At 35.0% G+C, this 23,820-nt stretch overlaps 3 protein-coding genes across 4 annotated transcripts; all 3 read right to left on the bottom strand.

Annotated features, from left to right (window-relative positions):
• Positions 1 to 113: 113 nt before the first annotated feature.
• LOC133870351 (SKP1-like protein 1A) lies at positions 114 to 2,211 on the bottom strand. The gene is made up of 2 exons (XM_062307448.1): positions 1,783 to 2,211; positions 114 to 532 (listed from the first exon to the last, which is right to left on the bottom strand). The coding sequence occupies exons 1-2, from the start codon at positions 2,092 to 2,094 to the stop codon at positions 359 to 361; spliced, it is 486 nt and encodes a 161-aa protein (XP_062163432.1). The 5' UTR covers positions 2,095 to 2,211; the 3' UTR covers positions 114 to 358.
• A 1,440-nt stretch (positions 2,212 to 3,651) lies between these two features.
• On the bottom strand, positions 3,652 to 9,219 carry LOC133870113 (uncharacterized). Its single transcript, XM_062307165.1, has 3 exons — positions 8,952 to 9,219; positions 5,106 to 5,573; positions 3,652 to 4,436 (listed from the first exon to the last, which is right to left on the bottom strand). The coding sequence occupies exons 1-3, from the start codon at positions 9,060 to 9,062 to the stop codon at positions 3,738 to 3,740; spliced, it is 1,278 nt and encodes a 425-aa protein (XP_062163149.1). The 5' UTR covers positions 9,063 to 9,219; the 3' UTR covers positions 3,652 to 3,737.
• Positions 9,220 to 12,146: 2,927 nt separating this feature from the next.
• On the bottom strand, positions 12,147 to 17,273 carry LOC133872032 (GDSL esterase/lipase EXL3-like). Of its 2 annotated transcripts, XM_062309539.1 has the most exons (6): positions 16,969 to 17,273; positions 15,299 to 15,429; positions 14,887 to 15,120; positions 13,792 to 14,047; positions 12,571 to 12,630; positions 12,454 to 12,495 (listed from the first exon to the last, which is right to left on the bottom strand). In XM_062309539.1, coding segments are annotated over exons 1-6 (975 nt in total). In that variant the 5' UTR covers positions 17,261 to 17,273; the 3' UTR covers positions 12,454 to 12,493. The 2 variants fall into 2 exon arrangements, with proteins under 2 accessions (XP_062165522.1, XP_062165523.1); XM_062309538.1 differs by having other exon boundaries at positions 12,147 to 12,630.
• Positions 17,274 to 23,820: the final 6,547 nt, after the last annotated feature.

Below are 23,820 nucleotides of genomic sequence, written 5' to 3'. Positions count from 1 at the left end.
CCCCGTCTCAGGACCTCTGCAACCAAGCTCAATTGCATCCCCTCTAGCAAAGTCAATGGTGAATAACCTTAATCTAACAAAAACTATAGATAAAGCATCACAAGGACAAAGCATTGAAGAAAAACAGCATATACCATATTAACATAGTAAAAGAGATCCATTGAACAACAAACGTCGGAACATAAATGGAGAGGGAAGAAGTGGAGCTAAGCAAAACAACCATTGTTACAACAGTGACACCAGAATAGTACGTCAACAACTTAAAGAAGTCTTAGATTGGTAGAAACAGCAGCCCCTTTCCTACCGCACAAAAGAGAAACATAAGCCACAAAAAAACAGATGTGCTTATTTTGGATCTTCACTCAAAGGCCCATTGATTCTCCCTGCGAACCTCCTCCTCTTCCTCTGGTGTGAAGTCATTCTTAATGTTGAATGTCTTGCGAATTTCTTCAGGAGTTTTGCCCTTGATCATGTCAGCCACTGTCTGGCAAGTCAGATCCAGCAAGCTCTTGATATTCAGATAATTTGCAGCCTGCCAATCAGACATACTCCAAAGTGAGATTTGTCATTCAAAGTGTATGAATATGGTTGAAGCAACTCATATAATGCAATAGCAGTTCAGTGCAAGTTAATACAAGAACAAACAACAGAGTCCCTTCCATGGTCCTGGTTATTACAAATCACTCTCTCTGGACAACAAAACACAATCCACAGTCTTGATAATCTACAAGTATGTTGTACGTTCAAAGTTATGCTACTAACTGGGCCTTCAACAAGGAAAGAAAATCGATAATCTGATAAATTTCGGTATCAGCTGATTCATAAGCATAAACCAGATTGTATTTGGGATTAACATTCAAGTTTTTTGATAAGTACAATTCAATCTTATTAAAGCATAGAGGGGTACAACCCAGGTAGACAGAGAGTATACGAGAGAAACACCCACTTAGGGAGAAGGAAAGAACATTCAAGTTTGAAAAAACAAGAGAGAGCCTACGCTTACAGAAGCAATACTTCACAACAGAAAACAAGAAACATATTCCATATATAAGGACTGGAAAAAAGTAGCAAGACTGTTAAAAGCAACATTCGCCTAGATCATGACCCTAAAACTATGAAAGACCCATAAGTCCAAGTTCCGATCCATTACTTACGAATAACACCTGTCAGTGCATTGCAACGATTTCCACGCACTTTACACACTAGAAACTATTCCGAGAGGATTCCTTGAAATTGGATGTTTCACTTTCGCAAGCACACTTACCATGCACTTCAAACACTATTATGAAGCCATCGGCAATTCATACCTTGCTTCAGCCATCAATCAAACCGAACTTACTAAATTAAATAGAAAAAACATTTATACATAATCAGGCAGCCATCTAATATAACTCTTAACAAAACAATGCTAAAAGATTGTGATATGAAAAGTCAATATCTGGAATTATTTATTATCAATCTCTCCGCTCACCAATTCAAAAAACAAGTTTGTTATGATCTTAGGTAGATATAGTTCTTTACATAGTCATGCAAAGATAAGTATTTTCGGGAAAATCCCGCTTTATTAGAGCACAAATAAACGAGAAAACTGAAAGAAAGAAAAATATAGTATAGAAAAATTACTATTTCCCCCTTTCTTCCTGAATCTTTCTCAACAACCAAACAAAACAAATCCTGGACACCAGAGCCAAGAAAACGAAACCAAAACCCTAATCCCAAAAAAAATCGAAAATCAAAAAGATCTAACAGGGGGATTTGAGTTTTATAAGGAAGAAGACAGACCAGGATGAGATCGAAGAGTGTAGCTTGGTCGACCTTGACGAACTCGACGTCCCAGGCCTTGAGGTCGTCTTCGGGGGACGCGGAGCGGTCTTCGGCCGCAGCGGCGGGCTTGGGGGCCTCGACGTGCTTCTTGCAGTACTCGATTACCTTGGAGAGGATCTTGCTCGTGACGTTCGGGAGCGGGATGCCATTGTCGGCGCAATCGTCCTCGATCATGTGCTTGATCGTCTGTGACTCCAGCGCCACCGCCTCCTCCACCTCGAAGGTCTCTCCGTCCGAGCTCTTCAGCGTTATCTTCTTCCCTGACGACATCGTTTTGATGAGGTATTCAAAACACAAACCCTAGAATTGGACTTCGAGAGTCGCCGAGAGAGAGATCGGATAGAGTCTGATACAGAGACCGAGAGACGACAAAATGGTAGCGAGTGAAACAAAATTTATTGAAATATTACTTTTATCCAATAAAATATTAGATGGCTATTTAATTTCGGATTTATATTAGGTCAGGAACATTTATTTGTTTTCCTGAACTTTTAATGAAAGGAAGAAATAAGGAAATAAATTTACCGTGGGAGACTGGGATCCGTAAAAGCCTTTTTTATCAGGCCACCGCCTAATAAATTCGGATTCTAAGCGTATTTGAGTAAATTTCAGTGATGCTACACGCCATTCCTATCTTTTCTTCATGAGACCCCCTTTTCTGTCCGGTCAGGGCAGAAAAAAACAGGGGTTTTATGCTCACTAATAAAATATTGACATATCAGTAGTATGTACAAAAAAATAATAATAATAATTGTTTGTAAAACACTAAATTTAATCTTTTTTTTTTTATACTTTTTTAGTCTGAAAAAAAATAAAAAAACAAAACAAAAAAACTCCCAACCATTGCGCATCCCATGGACTGGGGGTAGCTGTGCGGTCACCTCCTAGTGGCCAAGGGTGGCAGCCACCCCAATTCCGGCGTGGGGTAGTCGCGGCGGCGGCTTCTGACTAGGATGGGTTCTCTTTTTTAAAATTGAAAGAGTAAAATAGAGAGTTTAGATCCAATGTTTTGCTAATATTTACTTTTCTTGTTTAATGTTGAGGTGTCAGTCTTTTATTGGAGGGCAAAAACCTCATAAATTTTGCCACTACGCGATTAAAGTTATTCCCTTTCCTCATTCTCTAGAGTTTACACAATGGCATGGTCCTTTTTAGTATTTTTGGTTTATGAAAATTGATTTTTTAATTATAAAAACAATACCACATAGGCTTTGAGAAGATAAAGAGTAATTTCATTCATCTCCATTTCCCAAAGCCTATGTGACGTCCTCAATCAAAAATTAATTTCTATGCACTAAATACTATACATCACCCTTGTATCACTTCAAAGTTAATGTGGCATGGCCTTCGCTAGATAGGAATAATCTTAAGACATTTGAATCTCTCAAAAATGTAGTAAGTCTAAACAAGGATATTGCAAGGCCAACTTGCCCCCTTACATTTTAGAGTCTACATTTCTGTAAAACTCTGAGTAGCAAAAATTCCAATGATTAGGGATCAAAATTTTACTTTATTTTAAAAAATTATTCGTATTATTAGTAATAGTAATGATATGGTATCGTAGAATCCTATGTGAGAAATCATGGATATTCAAATTTGTGCCTTTCTTTTTTTTTTTAGAAGTGACCATATATTATAAAAAACCAAGACTATATTTAGACGTGCGCCAGTTGGATTGTATTTATAATTTATGCAATAGGCTTCCCATCACAGTTGTCTATGATGATAGAAAAACCAAGATTATCATCGTCTTGATGGACCCTAGGGGAACTTGGGTTATGATGCCCACAAAAGTCAACCATTTTCCATGGAGACAACACCGGAATAGATACCTGTGAGAAAAGTGATGACATTGCATATAGAGTGGAGCTTCCACAAGATTCAGAAAATTATAAATACGCCGAAGATGGTCATCAGAGGGACCAATTAGACCGAAGCATAAAGGCAGTTAACCTGGCATTCCCATCTGCTACATATGTCAGACCTGGCTTCAAGCTGAATTTCTTACCTAAGTTAAGTTTTAAATAGGATTCAGCTTGCAAACGGTCCCTGTTTGTGGGATCTCCAATCATTCCGCTTAAACTAAGTCCCCATCCCAAATAATCTTCAGAATCATCAGACACAGTAACAGCCCATTGTAATTGTTTAGGGTTTGATTTATGCATTTCAATCCAACCTTCAATTCTTGTAATCTCATCAAGTTCTGATTCCAGCATTAAAGCAACAGATCCAGCTGAGACATTTTCCAGAGTGCTTGCTCCCATGGATGGAGTAGATGCTTCAACCACTGTCTCAGGAGTCCTATGATGTTTAAAACGGCGTACTGGAATGGTAAGGGGTCCAAGACTAACATGTCGGCTTAATGATTTGGGCACTTGATGAAGACCCAAAAGTGAGAGTTTTACTCCTCGGGGAAGTTGACAGACAACTTGGCCAAAAGTGCTGAAGCAGTGTCCCGTACTATCAGAACCTGGTTGCATTCCCAATCCAGAAACGAATTGAGCCAATGAAGCAACAACATTTGATTTTCTTACCGTTAAGCCAATGCCACTACCACTATGCTGATTCAGAAGGGGAGGTCCATGCGATGAAAATTGGGTCAGTCCCTTTGCCTGCGAGATAAAATAAAATTAGTATATAACTGTAGATTGGGAGCCTGATAACCAATTGCGGTAAATTCAATAAGAAAACATATAGGCCGAATTGGATTGAACTTCAATTTTCTACAAATCGGGCTGTAAGAATTCCTACAACCCAGCCTCTAAAAAATGACATGTGTCCTTTAAGCATGTGAGAATGAGAAGACATGTACTTCTCACATGTTAAAGGACATGTCATTTTTTTAGAGGCTGGGTTGTAGGAACTCCTACAACCTAGTTTGTAAGAAATGTCCGTCTAAATTGTTGACACCTACAACCTAGTTTGTAAGAAATGTCTGTCTAAATTGTTGTCAACGTTATACTTATCTGTCTACAACATGGTTGCCAAAGCTGAAAGAGCAACATGTTCAATACCAATAGTGGTACATTCAATAAGAAAACATATAGTGCTGAATTGGATTGTTGTAAGCATTATACTAATATCTGTCTACGACATAGTTGCCAAAGCAGAAATAGCAACATGCTCGATATTATGCCAGTCTTAACTCAAAGAAAGCACATGGGCTAAAATGGGTTGTTGTTCGCATTGTATTTGGAACACCAATACTAATATAACATTACAGAAATGCTAAGTGTAGGACAATCTAGGTTAGCAACAGCACTAAAGCACATAGAATGTACCTGATGGGAAGAAATTGTAGTGATTGCGACATCCCTGCATTGAGCTCCAACTGGGATTGCAACCATAGATAACCAGTCACTAGCATTTACCTTATATGACACTTTTTCTAGAAAAAGTGAATGTCCTGAAACATCACCAAGAAATCCTTTGCCTTTCTGACTGGCCACAAACTCTGCAGCAAGAGTATCTTTCTGACTAATAGTTGTTTCAAAAGTGAATCTTGAATCAATTCCAGTCCTGATTCCAGCTCTACAAAGTGCATCGCAGTTCTTCTCATCAACATCATCCATCACCAACAAAGCCCCCAAGAGATCAACCTCTCCTCTTACATGGGTACTGGCTTCTTGGAATGGACTTCCCTTGGTTGTTTTATAGAAAGAAAGTACTCTCTCAAACTTGTCTTGCCTGTCCCTCAGTTTCATCACATCTGTAAATGACTCCCGTTGCAACCGCTTTAGGATTTCAATCTGAAAATAATACCCAGGAAGAATTGTAAATTCTGATCACCTGGCTAATTGCTACTTATGGAACCACCAAAATTGTCAAGGAAAAATTCCAATCACAAGAGATAAAGACGAGTGCATATCCTAGTAAGAAGATCAAAGCATAAAGAAGTTAACCATCTAATAAGACAGGTACCATTTTCAAGGGCCTGAGACATCATCAGATTGCTAAAAGAAATGTATTAATCTAAAAAGAAAAGGCCTAACTCATATAAACTTCATTTTTTTTTTTTTTAACTTTGTAATGAAAACATCTTGAGTATTTGAAAAGATAAAAGGAAATTCAGTTCCTAATGTGTGTGTGCGCGCGCGTGTGTTTATATATATATTTGTGCGTGTGAGTGTATGAATACATAGACTTGACATGAATTGTTTAAGATTCTAGATAAGATTATAAGATATAATATAAATAGTCCATTTCATGATAAAAAAATTTACGTGATGTTAATTTTTGTAAGTATATAAATAAAAATTAATTTATCTAATTAACTCAGATGATAAAATATTAACAATAATTACATAACTAACTTAAAGTTAATTGAGCAACTCGTGAACAAATTGAGTTTATTCAAAAAATAAATAAACCGAGTTTGAACATATTATCTAGCTTGGAAATAAGCTCAAGCTCGGCATGTGTTCAAAACAAAATTAAACGAACCAAGCTTGAACATTCAATACTCAGCTTAATTACAACCATATCAGCATTGTACAGAGCACTTGTTTTTTCATTAGTAGGAGAATTTGGAGAGAGGTATTGAGTAAAAGTATGATCGAGGATCCTTGTACAAAGGTAAGGGAACAAAGGTGAGCTTATGCCGGTTGAGTTTGGGGGCAGTAGCCTACCATTTGTGGAAGCAAAGGAACAATATTAAACATGGAAATCAACCCAGAACTGAAAAGGAGATTGTTCAAAGGATCGCTTGGGAAATCAGGGCAAGAATGATTGCTAAAGGGTGATTCAAGATGAGTATGGAGAAATTCGAGTTATGCAGTAGATGGAACCTGCCGAGGAAACATTTGGGTACAGCATAAGTTCGTGTAACATTTTGATTTTGTGAATGTAAGTTGAGTCGTGTATATGTAAATTGAAAATAGTTAGTGAGCTCTGAGTAGCTCTGCTATGCTGCAGATTGTAAATGGCGTTGCTAGCAAATAGCTTGTTGTTGTTTAGGTACAGTAGGATTTCCTGTTGATTTTCTGGAGGGATGTACTTTTTGTGTTTTTCTATAAAAGTTTTCATTCATTTAAAAAAAAATATCAGCAATCACGCAGAAAATATAACTGGAAGACCTTGCTTCTTGCACTTCAAGAAAACAGGTAGCAATGCAGTGCAGAAACTGTTTGGTATTTAAAAGATATGTCTGGCATGATATAAATCTGTTACGTCCTTACAACAGCTGCATTAAGTAAATGGGGTGAAGTTTAATCAACTTTTAATTATTCTGAATAGCCAGCCAGGAAGAGAAAAAGAAGAATCTCAGCATTTTCCTACAATGACTTAACTGATGCAATTCAATTTTATTTTTTTTTAAAGTAATTTTTTTCCCCAAGGGGAGATTCAAACAAGTGACTTAACTGATGCAATTCATATATGCACTTTAAAGGATTGGGACTATTTCGGAAGTAAGCTTGTTGCAATAAGCAAGATAGACCTAACTGAGCAAAAGCTGGGTCAATAGGCCACTGCTTTATCAGGAAAGACTTTCACTATTTCACTATTTCCCAGTCTGAATGTTATTCATGTTTCAAGCACCCCCAATCCCACCCTCCCCAAGCCAAGAAAAAAAGTACAAATCACTTTGGGCACACATCATCAACATAAAAATAATTCTTCAAGATGCAGAATTCTCATGAATTTGACTAGTTTGTAGTGAATTTTTAAGGAAAATAGGAACCAGGAGATCAAGGCAGGTGGTGCTTTAGGTCTTTCAAAGGAGCTCAAAAGGCTCAAGATTACCTAAGGTAGTTGATAATTCTATGGAATATCTAAGCGCTACAAGAAACTCTAATTTGATGATCCACCAAGGGGTATATATCAGAAGAAAAAAGAAGAACAAAACAGCTTAAAAAGGTGGGAAGTAGAATGTATTACACTAACTCAACCTTATTAATCTTTTCCAAGTAACTTTTTTTTTTTTTTTTTTTTTCCTTCTTTTTTACCTAAATTTGTAAGTTACACATGCATCTACTGGATCTTGAACCCTTGCCCACAGTCTCCACCCTGCTCTTAATGCTATGACATGTACATCTGTTTTAAACCACATAAAGTCTAGTTTACGCTTTGACACACGAAAACGATCTAACATTCTAGCATTCTAGTTGCAAATAGTAGTATCAAAATGCTCTTGTAACTAAACAACGGATGTGTAGTTGAGGATTTACAGGGCCTTCAAATTGTCTTTTCTGCCATGGATGTATTGAGAGTAGAGACCATCTTTTCTTTCTTTGCGGGTTTAGTCGAAGAATTTGGTTTGCTCTTATGAAGGCTTGCGGCTATTCTGATCCTCCTTCAGACTGGGATTCAGTTGTGGTTTCGAGTGCTGCTAGGCTGAAGGGTAAAAATTTAAAATCTTGCCTTGCAAAGCTTTGTCTTGGAGCTTGCATCTATCATTTGTGGAAACAAAGAAATGCCCTGCTTCATGGCATTACTCCCAAAACTGAAGAAGCCATTTTAGGCCAGATTAGATGGGAAATACGTTCCAGAATCTGGGCAAAAGTTTCAGTAAAACCAGTGGACAGAGATTTATCTCTTGCTCAGCAGTGGAATCTTTTCCCTCTCTTGTAATTTGTTTCTGTTTGTGGTTGGCTGCTGGTGTTTACCGCATGGCCTTGTAATGGTTGATGTTTAGCAGTTTTTGTGTTTTGTAGTTAGTGTGTTTCCTGGTTTAGGAAACGTGGATCTAGGTTGCTGGAGAGACTTTCTGTTTTGATGAGTTTTGTTCTATAAAGGTCTTAATTCATCCAAAAATAAATAAAAAAAATAGTAGTATCAAAATCATGATTTGTTGTAAAACTTAAATTGCAACGACTAAAATTTTATTTTCTAAAAGAATGTCCAAAGCATGTGTATACGAATACTTTTTACTTTGCTATTTGAGCCCATATCCAATCAAAGTTTCTTATACCATCAATCGAATATATTAACCTAACCACAACACCTACGGCGTGAATCAACAACTTCGCTCTTTAAGAAATAATTCAAAAATAGTGAAAATTGAAATCACCTATAGATGATGGAATTGACGTTCAATTAAACGTGTTAGGGAGTGTAATAATTTGAATTACATGAAGAACAATCATATTCCACAAACATTTCTATTAATTTTTTTTTAAAAAAAGTACCGGATTGCGGCGAGCGGAGTCGTCACGGCGGTGAATGAGGCCATCGACGAAGTCTTGGCTCGATTTCGCAAAAGCTTTCAGCTTGTCCACTGCCAAAGCTACAGGCTCCATTTCTGAACCGTACGAGAGAGAAACCCTAGAGTCAGATAGCCAAAAGCTTGGATTTGAAAAGCGAGAGCGGCAAGAATGATGGGTTCTTTCCAGTAGTAGTAAAACTGCTAAGACTCGTATTATTAGTGAATGAGATCCGTACAATACTTAGGGAATAGCACGGTGAAATAATGGGGATAACTTCAATCCAATGAGTAGTTGACACGTCAGTCAGGACAGCCACGAACATAAATATCAAATAAAATCAAAACACCCTATCTGATTTCTGATTTCTTCAACACTGCTACAAAACACCCGAGACTCAACTCTGATTTCCTCAAAATACCAGAAAAAGGCCCGAACGACGTTATTCCCATATGCCGCCAAGACGACCGCTGCCCAGGCTCGAACGCCGCCGCCCACGCCGGAACTTCTGAGAAAATCCTACACCAGTAACTCTCAGTCTCAAGCACGGATGGTTCTCCTCCACGCACGGATCCGACAAGGAACTCAGGGACTGTGAAGACGAAGGTGTCGGAAGTGGAGGTTCACCTGTTCCGGCAGGGCAAAGGTCTGATCGACGTGTTCAAGGCGGGACTGGGAGGTTGGGAACAGGACCAAAACGGGTTGCCCACATGAACACGGTTGGAAGAACCTCTGTCCACCTGTCCCGTTGACTGCTAGGACGGTAGAACCCGTTTGTATTACTCCTTTGTAAACAACACCAAAAGCACCCTTTCCCAATTCTTCCTTGAACCCATCTGTAGTTTCTACAAGCTCTTTGTAAGTAAAACAACGCAAATTCATGTCCACATCACCGCCCTTCGTGATAATCTTCTGAAATTTCTTGCGGTAAATGAGGAAAAAGCCAACACAAATCGCACCAATTAATATAACGTTAACAAAAACAGAGCCACCAAGAAACACCGACCCGATGATCGAATTGTCCTTGTCATTCTTCTTTGGTTCTGGGATTGGCAAACGAGGACCCGGCAATGTGAAATTATTATTTTTTCTGATTTTGATAAGAGCCTTCCCGTTATTGAGGCCGATGTCCACTCTCCCATTTGACAGAGGCAGCTCCTTCTTCCAACAGCTATTGCCGTATCTGAAGATGGCAACAGCACACATATAATCTTCCATGCAAGATTTTCTGCACAGCTCTTCAGTGTAAGGCTTCAACAGCACGTAGTCAGAGAGCGGCCAATCTGTATTTGTTAGCTCTTCAAAAGTATAAAGATCTTCTCCAGGACTACTTAGCTCATCTTCTTCACATCCTTGTATGAAGAATGGCTTGCAGCTGCCATACCTGCCATTTGGAGTTCGGCATGGGCGTTCGCTGCGTGGTCCGACCCAGTCGGTGGCGGTAGCGTCCGGCCTGCGCAGTGCCACGGTGGGGCTGAGGATTTGGGGCTGCAGATCTGCCGCCGGTTTGAGGAGTTTTTCTTTAGGATGATCGTGATTTGGGCGATGGGGATGGTTTTCTGTTTTTTTTTTTAAGAAGGGAAAAATGGTTATTTGTGAGAGAGATCCGGTACATACAGCAGCATTTTATTTTTTTATTTTTAGCTGATGTGTTGAGTGATTATTGGTGGAAAAAAAAAACTCATGTTTTTTGTCATGACCGGACAGAAGTTGTACTCCGGTGAAATAGCTCTAGTTTAAAATTGTTTATTTTTTGAAGAACAACTTTTTATTTTTTATTTCTTTTAATGTCTATTGAGACGATTTTTTTCAAATAATTTTATGTAACTTTTCGGTATGAATATAGAAATTGAATTCAACATTAAAAAAAAAAAAATAGATTAATTGTAATTAGAGACTTTGATCCATTTGGAAACTTCGGTCTATTTTGTTCTATAGAATTGTGTAAAGTTAGTTTAAGGAATCAATTTCAAATAAAAGTTAGGTTTAAATTCTAATTATAAAAGGATATTATCAATTTCATTTGAAATTGAGAGGGTTTTTGTTCATGTTCGTAACACTTAAATTTGTCGAAACTATAATAAAATTTCAATTGAATGAATAGCTGACAGAAATATATTCCTTTAACCTTGTTTGTTTAATTTATTGATTGTAATTTTTATGATATATTTGGAATGTGAATTGTAATGGGGGCGGATGGAAGATGAATTAAAAGGAAAATGGAAAGAATGAAATGAATGTATTAGAAAATAGGGTTGACTATTTTGAGCAAAAAGAAGAATTAGAAAAGAAATTCTGATTATTTCTCTGGATAATTTCCCGAACATTGTTTTTGGGCCTTTTATACAAAGAAGAGAACTGACCCAGTTTATTACCAATAGACTAGTAGCCCAATACTCCGAGCCCAACTACTAAACTGACCCAATTACCTAGACCCATTACGTGTAACACTCGGTTTGTGAATTGTCTGTGAACTGACGCCAATTGGTAATAGCCAATGCTCTTCCTTTTAAGTAATTTACAAAAAGAATTAAAGAAATGTTATACATCACATCTTTATTCTATTTTATTAATGTATTATTGTAAATCAGTATTGTTAATAAATAAAAATAAAGAATTGATTGACAGTTTCACCTCAACAAGTAAAGTAAAATAAAAATATGGTGTATAACATCTGGTACGTTATCTGCTATAACTAACTGAACGAATGTAACGATAATAGAATTTAATAGGCTAATTCTATTTATACAGGGTGAGAATATGGGCTTTCTCACGTGTCCAAAAATTAGCCCAATCCATTATGGGCTCAAAACAAAAATGAATTATTATGCTAATTCACGTGATAAGAATAATCATTGGGTATTCGGTAGGGCTTAGGTTTATAATGGAAATAACTTCGTTTCTTTTATGCTAGGGCATTGTGTTGAAATACCATCAAATGGTGCATTCATGAAACTTTGCCTCAAAACACTCACTCATCTGCTCGATGAATTAATACTCTTTTAGCGTGAAGAACTCTGACTACATCACTTTTAATAACGCTTATTGGCTTATTGCTCTGCACTCAATGAAATTTTGTCAGACATGGTGGCTCTGATATGTACCACGTGATTAATTAGAACTAAATATATAGTACAAAACAAAGGAAAAGATATAGGATTACTTCAAATGAGTCGTGACTTCAAAAACTATAATAAACTGTATTATAAAAAATAATAATCAACCTCTCTTATTTCACCAATAATCATTATATTTAAATAATACAAATGACCCTACTGACATAGATAATTGTCATAAGCAAAGGACCGCTACTAGAGTACTCCTACGTACGTACTTACCCTCATCGTAAGAGTAGTTACTTTATTTACATAAAACTTAGATGTTCACATAATTAAGCCAAATGATAGATATTCTGAGTATTTATGAGAGAGGTCGTTGAAACTTGATGATCAACAAGGGGAACGTCCACAGAAGAGAATGTTGATATATTTCTGGAGGATCTGTGAGATGAGAATCTTGTATGCCATTTCTGTGGGATGAACAGCGTCAAAAAAAACATATTTGGACGCATCAGAACACGTCAATAGGTCTAGTAGTTGATTACATGTTTCAATAAACTCTACTGTCCCCGTACCGCAACATCCTAGATTGGCAACTTCAAAACCTGAAATTACAAAACATTAATTTAGGATGATTTAGCTGAATATATATATATATATATATATGCATGGGTAAACAAATCAGCTAGTTGTGACTACAAAATTAAATTAAAAAACAGCAGCAGATAGTGAAGCAATATAATAATATATCAATAGTGCTGATGAAATTACGTACTCACAGCATTTTCAGCAGTCATGACTATTTTAGCTACTTAAAATTTACATTTTTATATTTTAACTATTAGGTTTTTTAATATATATTCCAACATACTATTTATTCTACTCTCTTTAAATATTATTTTTCATTTTTTTTTTGTGAGAAAGAGAGAAAAGAGTGAGGGAAAAGAATTAAAAAAAAAAAAAAAAATTCTTTAATGTGCTTCATGCTGTTAACTCTTTCGCATTATTGTTTGTTGTTATTATTATTATTAGGAAGAACTTCACTTATAACTTCTGATATTTCATTACTTTTAAAATAAGGCACCCAAATTTTAATACGTGTCAATTTAGAGTATCCATCTTTTAATTTTTTTTTCAATTACAACCATTCGTTAGAATTTTTCGTTAAATCCAATCAAAATTCTCAAAATACCCCTAAAAAAATTGCAAGGATTTAGGTGTTAGTCAGAATTTAACAGAACTTGCAAGAATACTCATGCCTGAATTTTTAAACTTTTTTTTAAAATTTTTTTTTTAAAAAAAAACATAATATAAAAACAATTTGAAAATTTTGATAGGATTTAACGAAAATTTCCAACATATGGTAGAAATTTAAATAAATTAAAAGATGGATACCATAAATTAACACGTTTTAAAGTTAGAATATCTTATTTAAAAAATGATGAAATATCAGAGATTATAAGCAAAGTTTTATCTTATTATTATTATTATTTGTTTCTCAATACTTTGAGGTGTAAAATTTGAGCATACTTAAGGATTTAGCTGATCAAGGGTAGAAATTTTTAGTATTTTACATCTCATTCATTATGCAGTAAAAGGAGGGTCAATTAGCTGCTATAATTTTTGTTAAATCACGATTTATTTTAAAAGCAAGTATTGCTCAATTAATTTTTGACCTAGTTTGGAATTCTAGTAATTTCTCATAGCCAAACAAAGTTATAATCGTAGCTAGCTAGTTGAAATACCAAAACTTTTCCATGACTGACCAAATTTTGCAGGATCTCGAATGAAATCAAGTAGAGGGTTGTAGACGTCAATGAGAAGGAGATTGGCATCCGGAAGGTTGCTGTTAAGGGACTGTAGCTCAGTTGATAGATTGGCACTGAATAATTCCACCGCTTCGTTGATATTCTCTACACACTGTCTTTGAATCCCTCCCTGAAGAGTCTTTAGAAGGGGTAAACATCCCAGCGGAATCGGACTGAAAACAGCTATCCGTCTAGCCCCGAGTTCATATAAATCCTTCAATTTTTATTTTTATTTTTTTAATACAACAGAATATTAGAAAATGGTATCTAAAGAGATATTATTGGATGTGTTTGGTAAACTTTTTGGAAGTGATTGTTTTTTTTTTTTTTTTTTTTTTTTAAAAAAAAAGTAATTAGAGTGGGTGATGTGATATAAAGTAGAAAAAAGTTTTTGAATTTTTTTGTAAGAAAAAATAAAAATTGTTAAAAAATAATTAATGTGATATAAAAAGTTTTTTTGAAAAAAAATGTTAAAAAATAATTGATGCAATATAAAAGTTGAATGTTTTGAAATTGATTTTTTTTTTTTTTTTAGAGAAAGTAAATGACTTTTTGAAGAGATAATGTAGGATAGAGATTTCGGTAATTTTGTTATTTTGAATGTAAACGTGAGAGAGTTCTGATAAGGCCCAATTATTCTAGCAAGTTTTAGAAAGCCCATCCACCTGCTACTTAGACAGGTGGGCCCGTAAGGACTCTCTCATATATATATATATATATATATATATACTACTTAAATTACTAGTAATCCAGGCCACAAATTGACGAAGATTCAATTATGATAAGTAGCCCCCTCCAAGAATAAGGATTCCCTGCAATTAACTCTTCAAAGTGCATGCAATTTGAGTAGCTCTCATAAAGACACAGGTTGTGATGAGGTCCACTTGCTCTAAGGAGGTGGAAGTGCATGGCTGAATTATGTACAATTCAGACAACCAATTATAGAGATTCTCTCAAAATCATCCTTTTACTTTTCATTTTCTCTCCTCTCACCCCATTTGGCATTTACATATATACGAACGACAGTAAAAAAGAAAAAAGAAAGAGAAATACCTTGAAAAAGCTAGAAGCGGAGGCAACCAAAAAAGCATTGTATGAAGGAACATCATACTGCAATTTTCTGAGGTTGGTAATAAAATAGGTGAGGGCTATGTCGTTGTTGCCCGCTGACACAATGAATAGGCTATTGGATATGATGGAATTTGCTCTATCTTCTCCAGCAATCCCTCTCAGCTTTGTTATGTACTCTTTAAACAGTTCTAATTGGTCTGAGAGCGACAAAACTCGCTGCGTTCCAACGACAAACACAGAAAATTAGTGAGCAACAATAAGAATGCAAGAGCAATTAGTTAATTCTAACGTTGCTGGTCGACTCGTTTGGTTGATACCACGAGATCGGCTGTACGAGTCTTCACTCGACTGATACACCCACAAATATATTGTGGAAAATTAATAAATTGCATACCAATATTGTTGGTGTTAGAGGGTCAAGTCCTGAGCCACTTGAAGCAAAACATACACCTGTAAGGAGATCTTCATCTTTTGTATCTTCGTCAAGGTATGCAGGCAAAAGCTCTTTGATTCCCAAGGCCTCGGCTTAAAAAAGAAAGAAAGTTAGAATGTGAATGGTCTGCTTTAAAATTTCATACGTAAAATCGATCATGTCTTGAAAAAATTAAGAATATTATTTGAAAAGATGAAAACAACTATTCCTATTCCACTAATTAATCAACCTTTAGATTTGAAGAGGTTAATTAGATCGATCTAGACCTTTCGAACTTTTTCCTTTTTAATTTCTTTTGGTCGATTGAAATTTGAAGATGAACATATGGCATTAAATTATCAATTATCCAAAAGTTTAAATTGTTAAAAAATTGAAATAGTAAATTTTTTAATTAATATGTTGAAACTTCTTAGAACTTTTAGATACTATGTTAAATCATCAATTATTTTAAAAGTTTAAGCTTATAAAAATGTTGAATTTAATAATTTAATTGATGTTCTAATCCATCGCATAATAGAAGATGATAAGTTCTAAAAATTGAGCGGAAAGATAAAGGACTTTCTAGTGAAAAACGATGGGATACTTTGGCAAAATTTATTGAAACTCTTTCTAATTTTCAAAAGCTAAAAACTCTTCCAAAAATTATTAACCAAATAAATTTTCATATGTGGCCCCACCACTAACACTCTTCTTTTTTTCTTTTCTTTTTTTTTTAAAATACAAATCTTTTCTCAAAACTCAAAACACTTAAAAAAAAAAAATACGACATATATTTTTTTAAAAAAATAACTTAATATTGCAAAAAGAAAAAGAAAAATTAGTGATGGTTTTGATGGCGCTCGAAGGCGGTGGCTACTTTGTCTGGCGGCCCTGCAATGGTCACCAGACAAAAGGCGACCACATGCGTTGGTCGCCAGATCACTGCACCACGATGGCGGCAAAACATGAGTTTTAAATTTTTTTTTTAATTCTTATTTTATTTTATAAAAATCTTTTCCAATTCAATTTTTACAAAAATTATTCCAAAATTTTACCTAGCCAATGAGTTTTAACTTTTTTTTTCAATTATGGCTCCACCTCTTTTTCAGAACTCTTTTCAAAATCTAAAACCTAAAACTCTTTTTCAAAAATTTACCAAAAGGGCCTATAAATGCAACATCCAATTCTAGAAGAAATTCATTCAATAAATTTTCAAATTTATTGTATTTTTCAAGTCATGATTGTCAAACAAATTGTATTATGTCTGTTTTAATTTAAGTATCTTTTCTGATCTTACGTCACAATATCCATTTATTCCTTAAGAGTGAAAGTTTTTATTTTTTATTTTATCTTGTCTAATAAAACAAACAGAACGATTATTAAAACTCATAATACCAAGCTCTGATATAAAGTAAAGGATATTATAAGTATGTTAATATATTTTTAACTTTTTATTAATAATTAATATGCCATTTAAATCAAGATATATAAATTATGATGATCGAATGAAGTATCTGTTTAGACCGTTTGAATCTCCACATAATTAGACTGTTTGAAAATTAATATGTTAAAACTACAAAATAGATGCGCGCCATGCATACATCATGCATGAGAGAGCGGAAGAAAGTGATCTGCAATTACTACGAACGTACCTATCAAGTCTGAGGGGAGTTTTCCATCGGAAGCTCTTCCTGTTGGTTTTCCCCCAACAAAATCCCTTCCATATGGAGGATAATTGAACTTGGTTACTGAGACGAGATTGTTGTTGTTCCCGGTGTCAAGAATTGAATCTCCAAACGCGAAAACTGCCGGAATTGTCTCATTCTCCGGTAGCTTTATGGCAGCTTCTATGGTGCAAAAAAATAGAAAAACAAAAGGAGGGAATAAGATATTCAAAGAATACGAGGAACACATTATCACCAAGAGGAATTGTCGCCTCAGCATGAAGATAATAAAATCTATATTGGATCTCTGTACAACTACTCCTATATATATAATGTATATATAATTAAAGAGTTATTCTTCAATTCCCTAGTGGTCCTGCCGGTTGGTACCTTTTCATTTTCAATATTGTGCCTCTGTAATTTAATCTCCTGGATATTAATTTGTACCTCCAACGTTGTCAACTCGTAGAAAAAATGCATGCAAGTGAATTTAGCTGCATAAGAAAAATCATAATTAAATAAATAAAAAAAATAAGGGTTTTTGCAGCTAAATTAACCCACCACTTTAATTCAGAGATGATGATAAAAATGTTGTCTAAGCAAAAACTTAAAACTTGCAAAATAAAAGCGGGCTTTTCCCGCATAAAAAAAGAAGAAAGAATAGTCAATATTATCATGTTGACTCAAAGACTTTTCAACTCCCAAATTTACTCTCAAAGTACCTCACATGTAAACTTAAGTCCAGTATATTGTAGAATTGAGAAGTCTGTAGAACCTTGAGTGTACACGTACGTGAAAATGAGGGCCTGAGGCTTAAATCAAGTTCGAAAGCAAATGAAAAATTCGGCGCCTGCATGTTTACCCGACTAGAACTTTTAGAAAATACCGAGTCTGTCCCATTATTTTTACACTAAAATTTACTTCTCTCACTTTCTTACACGAGTAGACAGAAAAAGAAAAAGAGAGAAATAGTTGGAATAGTGAACAAATTTTGAAGCTATTTGAAGTGGAATTGCTAGCTATAAATTCTTTTATCCTAGTTTATGTCATTTTTTTAATTATTAGAAATTAAATTATGTTGATATAATGTCTAAATTGTTGGGGAAAGTGTGATTGAATATCTAGGGGAAGGATATTATATTAAATTATTTTTTTAAAATTGCAAATGCGTTATTGTGCTGCCTAAATATTTTTAAGTATTTTACAATAGCGCCGTTGTAATGCCCAAGTAATGTTAGAGATTTAAATAAATATTATACTAATGTCGTTGTGATGCCTAAATAATATTAAGATATTTTAGATATGTCGTTATGATGTCCAAATAATATTAAGATATTTTAGATGTATCGTTATGATGCCCAAATAATATTAAAATATTTAGATATGTCGTTAGAATGCCCAAGTTGCATTATGACATTGTAAATATGGCGTTATGCTGCTCGAATTTTTAGGATTTAAAACAAGACTTAAGAATGAGAAATAAAGAATATATGCTAATATGGAGGTACAATATTAATGCAGAAAATATACGAAGGCGCAAAAAGTCATCTTAAGAGTATAAGCCTGAACTGTAAGTTCAAACTTATTAACCATGCATTATTTTACAAAAACATGTTATGTATGTTTTCTTGAGCCCTGTTATTTTAATTACACGTATGAATATATTTTGAAATGTTTTACATATATGTTAAATGAAAATGTGTTTTCAAAATGATATGATTGAGTTTTGGAAGGAAAATGTGATTTTAGAAAATGATAATATTATATGAAAATTTTGTATGAATGCATGCCAAAGCCCAGCGATTGGGTGTGAATTATGCACCTAACACCTCGAAATTATGAGAGGGATAAATTATTAGCACCTTACGATTAAGTAGGGTATCACTTGACATCTCGAAGCTATGAGAGTGATAAATTATTAGCAACCTTGCGGTTAAGTGGTGTAACACTTAGCAAACTCCTAAGGATAAGTGAGAGTATAAATTCACTTATTGTGATGTGATGTAATGTTATGTTATAAAAGGTTATGTGCCAAAGTATATTAATTTTAACTGATATTTTACTTATCATGCTATGAATTGTTTTACTGCTTCATATTATAAAATGTGAAGTTAATTACTTAATTATGTAGTAAAAAAATGCAAATGAAGATATTTATGTTTTATTAGTATATATTAAATTGTCAATCACCTAGTTTACTATTTAGCCATACTTTTATAATTGAAAACAACTTTGTGAAAACCCTGCATACGTGGCTGTCTATTAAACATTAGTGATGAGATATTTTATAAACAACTGAGGGTTCAAATTATAAATGATCAGTTTGCTTGAATTTGCTGAGCCGTAGACTCACTCTTCACCTATAATTTTTTATAAATTCAGTTGAAGAAGACGAAGAAGAAGATGTGGACCTGCTTGAGTGTTCGATTTATGATGAGTGAGGCTGTTTGGAGCATCGGTGTTTGGAAGGACTGACGTACTTGAAGCCAATAGTGAAAATACGTGTAGTATTAGAGGTGTGTATTTTAGAATGTCATTTATAGTAACTTCTGATCTACAATATGTTGTTAATAACCTTGTAAAAGATGTAGCCGGTTGACTATGGCAATTTTGGAGACTAAGTTCTTAGTTGTTGATATATATAATATGTGAAGTTTTTAAATGCTCTAGTACAATTATGCTTTCGAGGAAAACTTTGATCCTTAAAAAAAAAAAAAATAGTCTAGGACCTTTTATTTTTTATTTTTTTATTTTGTAGTAATGTTACGTGTAATTTTAGATAATTACATTTACGGCTTGCTTTGAAAGCCAGGGCGCTACAGAGCATCCCACCTGGTTAGGAGGAGGGGATTTGTTGGGTGACCCCTCCTATGTGGGGGACCAATCCACATGAGTCAAAAAGTTTCGGTTCGCAAAGAGCAGGTCATGCACAAAATGTGTGACTTATGACCGACTAGAAAAAGAAACTCTCTGTTTGACAAACCTTCCCATTCTCTCTCTCTTTTTTTTTTTCTTTTTTTTTTTTATTTCTCCTAAAAAAATCAACTTCAAAACATTTTAATTTTTTTTACTTTTTATATCACATCAATAATTTTTTAATTTTTCCTTTCATATTGGTGGGTTTTCTTCGTACAAATTTTAGTGTCTTGCCTGTGGATTATTTGAATTATTTCTATGATATTTAAGTGTTTTTTTTTTAAGATGATATTTTAGTTCTAGATTAACTATTTAATTTACACAAAAAAAAAAAAAAAAAAAAACATAGAAATTTTCGCTGTGTCTTTTTGTTATTGGGCTTCACCCCAACACATTCATATATCCTATGAACAACGACTTGTACCGGCCGTCAATCAACCTTTTACTCTTTTAGGCTATTAGCCACTCATGCACAGACGCACTAGTAGAAGCTATAGAGCTAGGAACCCAATTCATGGCCATGCCCCATGGCCATGGGGCGTGGCCCATGCATGCGAGGAGTTTGTCGTGAATGTCGGTATTATTTTTGGGGTGGGGGTGTGTGTGGCCGGGAAAGAAAGGGACCTAATTGACAGTTGGCATATATATATGCCCATTGCAACGAGTATTTCAGACCATGCATGGGTTTCCAATGAGCATAATATCAACTGTTGAAATTGTCGTGGATGTTGATATAATGGGCCGGGCCACAATTGCCGTTGATGTTTCTCTTTCTATGTTTTGTTCTTTTAGTCCTTCAAGCATTATGCACATGGTTATATGCCCCTCTATGCAGGATATGTGTTCTTTTTAGCTTTGTTTTTTGCTAGCTAGGAGAGTGACTGTCTCTGTCTGTATGAATGTATACGTACGTATATGCTTGTTTGAGTAGAGGGATAAACATTTGTAACTTACATTTGGAATGTCAAATTCAGCTTCACTTGCATACACTTATGAGACCCCTTTAAGGTATGATAATTTCATGTATCCACCCCTAACAGGTAAATCTAAAACTATGTCTCGCATCCATTTTAGTTAAATCGCAGACTTTACCGCCCAAAAGGCTAGCCTTAAGAGGCAGTTTGTATTTAATGGGTTTAGAGCTTGAAACCATGAAGAGCACTTAAAGTTTCGAGCAGGAGCGGAGCCAGCCTTCCAACTTTGGGGGGGCAGGATTGAAAAAAAAAAGGGGGGGACAAATCTGAAAAAATAAAAATTTTAAAGATAAAATTTTATTTAGATTTTTTTTTTTTTTAAGAAAACTTTGGACCTTGGGTGGGGGCAGACCAAGCCCCCCTAAAGCTCTATGTGGCTTTGCCACTGGTCTCAAGCTTTCACCAATTAAGTGAACGTACCCCTTGAGATTACTTATGATCTAGTACATTTGAAGCCGCATAAAAAATTAATGAAGTTATATATAAATAATCACCATTACGTGGTAACTACACTTATGATTTATCTGCTTCAACAAACAGAGATTAAAATCCAGACAATCCAAAGATCATATATTAATCCAAAGACCTTATAATCTGTGTTTAAGGGTTGACTGAATAATATAGTTTCTTATAACCTCCATTAGCTAAACTAAATAAAGTAACTTTTGAGTAGTTATTTTAAATAAAAATATGGCTAAGCCATTGAGATTGCTCTTTAAGCAAAGATGTAGAATTTTCTGCTGTTTTCTGCATATTTTGTTGGGTTGCAGGCTTGTGAACGTTGTTTGATCACTTGGACAATTCACATCACATGCATCAAAATCCAACGGTCATTATATATATTGGAGCCCATTTCGTCGAAGATGTTGATTGACTTTGACCCACAAACGAAAATGTTGTAACTGATTTATATCAAGACGGCAGATTACAGCTCTCAAACTCGATCAATAATATTGACAGAAGCTATTGGCCATGGTTTATGGGACCGAAATCTTGGCTGCTAGCCTGCTTGTACAGTCAATTCGAATAACCAATTATTGAAATAATTTTTAATTTTTAATTTTCGGTCAGGAGGAAAAATGCTATAAAATGAAGAAAATGACAACTGATTGCATGAATCAATATAGATCTAGAGAGTGACTCGACCTTTTCTCTTTTTTTTTTTTTTAAGAAAAAAAGTACTATTAATATAGCAAATGGGACATGTAACAGTCGCCGATATGTTTGATGTAGCTAACCGTTAAGTTTTTAGATGGAAGTATCACATGCTTTTATAAGATGTCCACGTATACTATTTGAAGAATCCCTGGCCTTATCTTCATGCTCCCACCACACCAATGATAATTCAAACTTTGAATCTCCTCTTTAAATACACAAGCAAAGTACTATACTACTCTATAAAGAATCACTTTGGAGTTGGAGATCATGCACAGACGCAGTAGTAGAGGCTATAGAGCTAGGAACCCAATGCATGGCCATGGGGCATGGCCCATGCATGCGAGGAGTTTGTCGTGAATGTTGGTACTATTTTTGGGGTGGGGGTGGGTGTGGCCGGGAAAGAAAGGGACCTAATTGACAGTTAGACATATATGCCCATTGCAACGAGTATTTCAGACCATGCATGGGTTTCGAATGAGAATAATATCAACAGCTTTATCCTTCACGGCCTATTTTTCTATAATTGTCGTGGATGCATGTTGATATAATGGGCCACAATGGCAACAACCTTCACGGCCTATTTTTTTTATAATTGTGGTGGATGTTTCTCTTTCTATGTTTTATTCTTTTAGTCCTTCAAGCATTATGCACATGGTTATATGTTCCTCTATGCAGGAGATGTGTTCTTTTTAGCTTTGCTTTTTGCTAGCTAGGAGAGTGACTGTATCTGTCTGTATGTATATGTACATGCTTGTTTGAGTAAAGGGATAAACATTTGTAACTTACGTACATTTGGAATGCCAAGTTCAGCTTCACTTGCATACACTTATGAGACCCCTTTAAGGTATGATAATTTCGTGTACCCACCCCTAATAGGTAAATCTGAAACCATGTCTCGCATCTATTTTAGTTGAATCGCAGACTTCACCGCTCAAGAGGCTAGCCCTAAGAGGCAGTTTGTATTTAATGGGTTTAGAGCTTGAAACCATGAAGAGCACTTAAAGTCTTGAGTAAGGGCGGAGTCAACCTTCCAACTTTTGGGGGGCAGGATTGAAAAAAAAAAAAAATGGGGGGACAAATTTGAAAAAATAAAAATTTTATTGGTAAAATTTTATTTTATTTTATTTAGAATTTTTTTTTTGTTTCTTGAGAAAATCTTGGGCCTTGGGGGGGGGGGGGTGGGTAAAGCTCTATGTGGGGTCTTAAGCTTCCACCAATTAAGTGAACGTATGCCTTGAGATTACTTATGATCTAGTACATTTGAAGCCGCATAAAAAATTAATGAAGTTATATATAAATAATCACCATTATGTGGTAATTACACTTATGATTTATCTGCTTCAACAAATAGAGATTAAAATCCAGACAATCGAAAGAGCATATATTAATCCAAAGACCTTATAATCTGTGTTTACGGGTTGACTGAATAATATAGTTTCTTATAACCTCCATTAGCTAAACTAAATAAAGTAACTTTTGAGTAGTTATTTTAAATAAAAATATGGCTAAGCCATTGAGATTGCTCTTTAAGCAAAGATGTAGAATTTTCTGCTGTTTTCTGCATATTTTGTTGGGTTGCAGGCTCGTGAACGTTGTTTGATCACTTGGACAATTCACATCACATGCATCAAAATCCAACGGTCATTATATATATTGGAGCCCATTTTGTCGAAGATGTTGATTGACTTTGACCCACAAACGAAAATGTTGTGACTGATTCATATCAAGACGGCAGATTACAGCTCTCAAACTCGATCAATAATATTGACAGAAGCTATTGGCCATGGTTTAT

This window comes from Alnus glutinosa, chromosome 6 (assembly GCF_958979055.1).
Source record: "Alnus glutinosa chromosome 6, dhAlnGlut1.1, whole genome shotgun sequence".
Classification (NCBI taxonomy): Eukaryota; Viridiplantae; Streptophyta; class Magnoliopsida; order Fagales; family Betulaceae; genus Alnus; species Alnus glutinosa.
Note: the sequence above shows the minus strand (reverse complement) of the source record. Positions and strands in the feature narration are given on the sequence as shown.

Coding starts and splice junctions, on each gene's coding strand:
- LOC133870351 (XM_062307448.1), bottom strand. CDS start 2,094: ATGTCGTCAGGGAAGAAGATAACGCTGAAGAGCTCGGACGGAGAGACC. Junction 533..1,782: donor CACTCTTCGATCTCATCCTG/GTCTGTCTTCTT, acceptor TCTGATTGGCAG/GCTGCAAATTATCTGAATAT.
- LOC133870113 (XM_062307165.1), bottom strand. CDS start 9,062: ATGGAGCCTGTAGCTTTGGCAGTGGACAAGCTGAAAGCTTTTGCGAAA. Junction 5,574..8,951: donor ACTCCGCTCGCCGCAATCCG/GTACTTTTTTTA, acceptor TATTATTTTCAG/ATTGAAATCCTAAAGCGGTT. Junction 4,437..5,105: donor CTACAATTTCTTCCCATCAG/GTACATTCTATG, acceptor TTTATCTCGCAG/GCAAAGGGACTGACCCAATT.
- LOC133872032 (XM_062309538.1), bottom strand. CDS start 17,260: ATGCTGAGGCGACAATTCCTCTTGGTGATAATGTGTTCCTCGTATTCT. Junction 15,121..15,298: donor CTCTAACACCAACAATATTG/GTATGCAATTTA, acceptor GTTGGAACGCAG/CGAGTTTTGTCGCTCTCAGA. Junction 12,631..13,791: donor TCGAGATCCTGCAAAATTTG/GTCAGTCATGGA, acceptor TTGTAATTTCAG/GTTTTGAAGTTGCCAATCTA.